Source organism: Lactuca saligna, chromosome 2 (genome assembly GCF_052625555.1).
Source record: "Lactuca saligna cultivar CGN05327 chromosome 2, ASM5262555v1, whole genome shotgun sequence".
Lineage (NCBI taxonomy): Eukaryota > Viridiplantae > Streptophyta > Magnoliopsida > Asterales > Asteraceae > Lactuca > Lactuca saligna.
Window position 1 is genome coordinate 178617439 of NC_136418.1, and position 7186 is coordinate 178624624.

A 7186-nucleotide genomic window follows, 5' to 3' on the forward strand; every position below is an offset into this window, starting at 1 on the left:
TTTTGGTTCCAACATAATAAAAACTAGCGATTTCGGTTCTGTTACGGATAATTATAGCGGGATTTCGGTTCTGTTACGGATAATTATAGCGGGTAGCCATCTGTAGTCACCTATTTATGGAGGATGAGGTTGACATTGATGATTGGTGAGAATGATGATAGTGTTGGTGATGATTAGCGAAGGATGTGGTGGATGGTTGAGATTGATGACAAATGTGATGTTGATCGGTGGAGGTGGGTGGGTGGTGTTATTAATATTTTATATTTTATAATAATAAATAATTAAACAGAAGAAAAAAATTGTAATAATTAAAAAAGTAACGGTGTTTGTTTTAGGAAGATCGAAGTTAGACCAATTTGCCCTACCTAGCTTTTATCGAAAACTTCATGTTGAACTCTTTTAAAGCTATTGAATATAATCATTCAACACTGTTTGATCTTCATTGTTTTTGTTATTGATTCACGTCTTTTATAGAATCTATGAATCTACGTTTTTTTTATTGTTTTAACAATAAGTCTTAATATTGTTCCACAAAATATTATAAGAATTCTTACTACATACATACATAATTATTACACCATAAGTTTAGAAAATAAGTATCATACACCTTTTTACACATATTGATACCGTTGGATCAAATGTCTTTTGGTAATTTATCTGCTTTTAGTGGGATAATTATAAAAAAAAACATAAAATAATTGGGTATCCAGTACAAAAATAATTATAAAATCTAAAGAATTGATGAACCGGTTTTGGTTCCAACATAATAAAAACTAACGATTTCGGTTCTGTTACGGATAATTATAGCGAGATTTCGGTTCTGTTACGGATAATTATAGCGGGTAGCCATCTGTAGTCACCTATTTATGGAGGATGAGGTTGACATTGATGATTGGTGAGAATGATGATAGTGTTGGTGATGATTAGCGAAGGATGTGGTGGATGGTTGAGATTGATGACAAATATGATGTTGATCGGTGGGGTGGGTGGGTGGTGTCATTAATATTTTATATTTTATAATAATAAATAATTAAACAGAAGAAAAAAATTGTAATAATTAAAAAAGTAACGGTGTTTGTTTTAGGAAGATCGAAGTTAGACCAATTTGCCCTACCTAGCTTTTATAGAAAAGTTCATGTTGAACTCTTTTAAAGCTATTGAATATAATCATTCGACACTGTTTGATCTTCATTGTTTTTGTTATTGATTCACGTCTTTTATAGAATCTATGAATCTACGTTTTTTTTTATTGTTTTAACAATAAGTCTTAATATTGTTCCACAAAATATTATAAGAATTCTTACTACATACATACATAATTATTACACCATAAGTTTTGAAAATAAGTATCATACACCTTTTTACACATATTGATACCGTTGGATCAAATGTCTTTTGGTAATTTATCTGTCTTTTAGTGGGATAATTATGAAAAAAAACATAAAATAATTGGGTATCCAGTACAAAAATAATTATAAAATCTAAAGAATTGATGAACCGGTTTTGGTTCCAACATAATAAAAACTAGTGATTTCGGTTCTGTTACGGATAATTATAGCGGATAGCCATCTGTACTCACCTATTCATGGAGGATGAGGTTGACATTGATGATTGGTGAGAATGATGATAGTGTTGGTGATGATTAGCGAAGGATGTGGTGGATGGTTGAGATTGATGACAAATGTGATGTTGATCGGTGGAGGTGGGTGGGTGGTATCATTAATATTTTATATTTTATAATAATAAATAGTTAAACAAAGAAAAAAATTGTAATAATTAAAAAAGTAACAGTGTTTATTTTAGAAAGATCGAAGTTAGACCAATTTTAACAAAAGGAATCACTTATATCAATTTTCTTAAAGTTGGACCAAATATGAAGATTGAAGGAAACCAAAGTAAAAAAAAAAAAAAAAGTAATTTACTCTATATATATATATATATATATATATATATATTAAAAGTTAAAGTTGGTGATGGTATTTTTAGGTTATCCTGATGCACAACAGTATGTTGTCGTTTGCAGAGTTGCAGAATCTTTAACGAGTTCTCCCAATTAACCCTTGGCACATCATTAATAATCCCCATCTCTTCACAACTGTCTTCTCTCTTTTATAAGTTTCTTGGTTGTAGAGCCCTCTTAAAACAACTTTCCATTTTTATCGTTCCCCATATAAACTCCTCAAACTGTCGCCGTCAGATCTCCATCTCTTACCCAATCCTAACCGTGCACTTCTCTGCTCTTTACTCTCACTCTAACTTTCTCTCTCTAGCCCCCCATTCGTGGATCTCGTCACTCCTAAATTCTGTAATTGTTTACATCTCTTTTTTTATCTCTAATAAGGAATCCTTCCTAAAGAAATCTTTTCAACCTGGTTTTTCCTAATCGGATTATATCCATCTTTGAACCTTCTTGATTTGAAGTCGGTTTTTGTTTCTTTCTTGATTTCAACTCGAGGTTTTGTTTTCTCATACGAATCTTTCCTAAATCCTTCTTTTCAGTTCCACTTCTCGTAATCTAGTCACGAATCTCAAAAAACTTTCTTGATTTGAAGTTGGATTTTTGTATCTTTCTGGGTTTTGGTTTGTTTCCCTCATTTCTTCTCCAAGAATCCCCCCGACTCACTGTTTTCAACTTGGTTTCTGGGAATCCAATCATAAGCTTGTAATTTTCTTGATTCCAACTAGGGTACTTCTCGTTTTGTTACTTGAATTGGATTATGGAGGATCGGAACTACATCAACCAGTCGTCCCAGCGAGTTCACGGCATGTCTGACATCGTTTTCGAGTGCGTGTTATCGTACATACACGACACACGTGACCGGCAGTCCATATCTTTGGTCTGCCGGAGGTTATGGCAACTCGAAGCTCATACACGAAAACACGTAACAATAGCGCTGTGTTACACGGCAACTCCTAAACAGCTCTCACGGAGGTTCCCGTTTCTAGAGTCCTTGACAATAAAAGGGAAGCCACGCGCCGCCATGTATAACTTGATTCCGGAGGACTGGGGTGGGTTTGCAACGCCGTGGGTGGAGGAGATTGCGAAATCTTTCAGTTGCATAAAAACTGTGCACTTCAGAAGGATGATTGTAAAGGATGAAGATCTTGAACTGTTAGCCCGTGAGCGTGGGTCTGTTCTTCAGGTTCTTAAGCTTGATAAATGTTCTGGATTTTCTACTGATGGGCTTCGCCATATTTGTCGCTCTTGCAGGTATTTTGTCGTCTTATGGCTTCTATATATACCGTGTTTAACTGTTAAAATCTCACCAGAGATTGGATTCATTGAGAGTTTAATCTTCACATTTTTATATAAAAACCTTTTTCTCTAAATTTATTTCTGGATTACTCTGTTGTGTTTTTCTTTTTTGGGAAATTGTTATACTCTCCTTTTATTCTTTGCTCTGTTTCAATAATTTGTGAGTGCAAGTTATTAGTAGCGAAATTTACAAATGATCGATCTTTTTTTATCTTTTTTTCCTTTTAATTTAATTTTAGAAGATGAGTGAATCTTTGGCAGATCTTTTATTTGACATCTGTAGAAGCTATATCTGTTAAAACCCAACGATTCATATTTTTTTCTTGATTTCTATGAATTAATAATTATGGGTGAAATTATTAGACCTTGATGAAATGTTAGGTCCTCAATGTGAATGCTTGAATATATCTAGAAGGTTATGACATTTTCTTGAAATGCACTCAAAGCTATAATTAATCAACAAAAATGGCATTTTTCTACATAATTATGGTGGGGTTTTGATTTTCTGTAGATTACATTATTTGGTGCAATGTTTCCTTCTTTTATTCTTTTTCAGAATTATTTGATGCCATTAGTAGCAATTAACAGTGTTGTTTTTTAGCTTGAATTACGTCTTGTCGTCGAGCTTCTTTTCTACATCCATCATTCAAGATTCATGATTACATTTGACTATTTTGTTTCACATTCTTAGCTTTTGAAAACGTTTAGCACGGGGTATTATTTAAATTTCTTGAAACTGGTAGAATTTATATTGATGTCAGAAAATTCATCAGTTTGACTTCAAATGTCAACGGATCATACTCGTCTAATAACATATCAAACGCATTAATACTTGCTTCTTGTATGTGTCATACATAACAAACTGTAAAACCCTTTTTGTTATTCTAAAATATGATTCTAGGAATTATATGCAATTGGACAAGTTAAACTTATAGTTTTATGCAATTGCAGGAACCTTAGAGTCTTGTTTTTAGAAGAGAGCCAAATATTAGAAAAGGATGGAGAGTGGCTACATGAGCTTGCTATGAGCAACACAGGGGTACTCGAAACATTGAACTTTTACATGACAGATCTTAGCCAAGTTAGTGTTAAAGATCTGGAGCTAATAGCCAAGAAATGTTTGTGTCTACTATCTGTGAAGATAGGCGACTGTGAAATCTTGGAGCTTGCTGGATTCTTCAACCATGCTAATTCACTTGAAGAATTTGGCGGGGGTTGTTTCAATGAGCAAACCGAAGTGTATAATCATGTGATGTATCCCCGAAGAGTGACCCACTTAGGTGTGAACTACATGAGTACAAGTGAAACTATCCTTGTGTTACCTTTTGCTTTTCGCCTCAAAAAACTGGATCTTCTCTATGCCCTTCTTGACACCGAAGACCACTGTCGCTTGCTCCAACGGTGCACCAGTTTGGAAATACTTGAGGTACAAACAAAGCTTGATTTTTGGTGTTTAAAAGATGTAAAAAGATAAAAATAAATATATAGTCATCCAACGTACACATTATTGTTTCAGTAACTTGGAATGAACTAATTCTGAATTCAAATATATGAAAAAACAGACAAGAAACGTGATTGGAGACCGAGGAATGGAAGTTCTTGCGCGATACTGCAAGAAGCTAAAACGGCTTCGAGTGGAGCGAGGAGCAGATGAACAAGAAATGGAAGATGAAGAAGGTGTCGTTTCTCAAAGGGGATTGACGGCAGTAGCACAAGGGTGTCTAGACTTAGAATATATCGCAGTATACGTATCCGATATCACAAACGCAGCTCTAGAAACCATGGGCATGAACTTGAAAAAACTCAGAGATTTCCGTATGGTGTTGCTGGAACGAGAAGAAGTCATCACAGATTTGCCACTCGATAATGGAGTCCGATCTTTACTCAGTGGGTGCCAACAGCTTAGAAGATTTGCTCTGTATCTCCGACCAGGAGGGCTAACGGACGTGGGTTTGGCTTATATTGGTCAAAACAGCCAAAATATAAGATGGATGTTGCTAGGGTATCTAGGGGAATCTGATACTGGGATTTTAGGGTTCTCGAGAGGATGCCCTAGCCTGCAAAAGCTTGAAGTGAGAGGGTGTTGTTTTAGTGAACGTGCACTTGCGATGGCTGTTTTACAGTTGAGGTCTTTAAGATACTTATGGGTACAAGGGTATCGGGGATCTCCGACTGGATGTGATCTGTTGGCAATGGCGCGACCTTTTTGGAATATTGAGATAATTCCTCCAAGAAAGGTTATTGGTGGAGATGGTAAAGAGAAAGAACATCATGCACATATACTTGCTTATTACTCGCTTGCTGGACCAAGAACAGATTTTCCGCCTTCTGTCATTCCACTTGACTCCATTGCTAGATATGAATAAACACATGTACATAGGGTTCAGAATTTCAGTGAGGTAAAAGTGTTTGTCTTGAACACACGTCATAAATGGTCATCCATAGGCTGATATAATTGGTTCTACTTTGTTTTTTTTTTTTTTTTTTTTTTTTTTCTTTTGTTTCTTGTATCATGCTTTCTGTATCGTTACTGTTCATAATGGTTTCCTTTGGGTTGTCGTTACTTTTGGAATGGTAGGCATGTGATGATAGTTTTGTTATCTTAGAAAGATGTACAATTGATGAGCTATTGCCGGGATTAATATTGAGTTTTGAAGGACACAAGATATGTTTTGTTGATGTCGTTTGTCTTGTGATTAGCACTAAGATTCTATTTGGAAAATGAAGACCAAAAAAATTGAAAGACAATGGAATTTTAGAGAATAAAACTAAGATTCTTCATGAGAATCTATACGCTAAAGACTTGGAACAGTTTTCATATGAATAACCCTGTGGATGCTTTTGGCAAAACGTCAATTACTCTAGCAAATATTAGAATAACATATATGCTAAAGTCTAAAGACTTGAACAGTTTTCATATGAATAGATGAAATTGCCCAATGGGTTCGGTGATTTGGTCGTATTCTTATGTTACTGAATCTTGATTATTGCATCAAGATTTGCTTTTTATTTAAGCAACTGCTTTCCAATCTTGTTGACATGAAACTCTTCAGAAGCAAGAGTTGAGTGTGCTTCAAGGAATGAAAGTGGGGGATCTTTGTGACGGATGAGCATGGAAACATTTTCAAACTTTGGGTTTAAACCATTGAGTAGGTATGAAATGGGTGTCTTTTCAGGAACAGGTGCATCAATGTTTGCTAGGAGATCAGAAATAACTTTGATTTTCTGGCAGTATTCGGTTATAGAACGATTGCCTTGGACTAGAGTGCGCAACTCATTGTCCGGTTCAATTGCTCTGGAGTGTTTATTGTCTCTAAAAAGGGTTTCAATGGCTTCCCAGATAGAGTTGGCTGTTGATTTTGGTTTGAGAATCATGGTGAGTAATGACTGTGTCATTGTGCCATAGAGCCATGATTTGACAAGATTGTCAAGGTTGTCCCAATCGGTGTCTGCTGCGTCTTTGGGTTTGTGTGTGCTGTCAAGAAAACCATGGACACCATAGGCACGACAATGAGTGAGAAAGAGCTCCCGCCACGCATCGTAATTTAATTCATTTAGATCAAGAATAAGAGGAACATAAGACTTGATATTGATGCAGGTGAAAGGCTTATCTTTATCAGCCATGTCTGATAGAGAAGAAGAACATAATAGAGAAGAAGGAGAAGATTGACATGATTGAGAAGGAGAAGGTAGGGCCGGCTGGTGTATGGGTACCAAGGTTAAAGAGTCTCTGATACCATATTAGGAATGATTTTGCCTTTCTCGCCAATTTCATTAATCAATTGAATACTATATACATAAAGTAATGGGCTTATACGTACACACAAAAAGGCTAATCTAATGGGCTAAATACAAGATACATAATATACATTAATAGTTATCATCTTGTCTATTAGATATGGATTTTTTGTGGCAAAATTATGGACAACA

The 7186-nt window shown here is 35.3% G+C and overlaps 2 protein-coding genes across 2 annotated transcripts; one reads left to right on the forward strand and one right to left on the reverse strand.

The window, feature by feature from the left end:
• Positions 1-2071: 2071 nt before the first annotated feature.
• On the forward strand, positions 2072-5819 carry LOC145028308 (coronatine-insensitive protein 1-like). Its single transcript, XM_078976983.1, has 3 exons — positions 2072-3211; positions 4208-4682; positions 4819-5819. Exons 1-3 carry the CDS (start codon positions 2718-2720, stop codon positions 5620-5622), a joined length of 1773 nt encoding a protein of 590 aa, XP_078833109.1. The 5' UTR covers positions 2072-2717; the 3' UTR covers positions 5623-5819.
• Positions 5820-6262: 443 nt separating this feature from the next.
• Positions 6263-6880, reverse strand: LOC145030442 (uncharacterized). The gene has a single exon (XM_078978807.1). The coding sequence runs from the start codon at positions 6878-6880 to the stop codon at positions 6263-6265; it is 618 nt and encodes a 205-aa protein (XP_078834933.1).
• Between the last annotated feature and the right edge of the window lie 306 nt (positions 6881-7186).

Coding starts and splice junctions, on each gene's coding strand:
- LOC145028308 (XM_078976983.1), top strand. CDS start 2,718: ATGGAGGATCGGAACTACATCAACCAGTCGTCCCAGCGAGTTCACGGC. Junction 3,212..4,207: donor CATATTTGTCGCTCTTGCAG/GTATTTTGTCGT, acceptor ATGCAATTGCAG/GAACCTTAGAGTCTTGTTTT. Junction 4,683..4,818: donor CCAGTTTGGAAATACTTGAG/GTACAAACAAAG, acceptor ATGAAAAAACAG/ACAAGAAACGTGATTGGAGA.
- LOC145030442 (XM_078978807.1), bottom strand. CDS start 6,880: ATGGCTGATAAAGATAAGCCTTTCACCTGCATCAATATCAAGTCTTAT.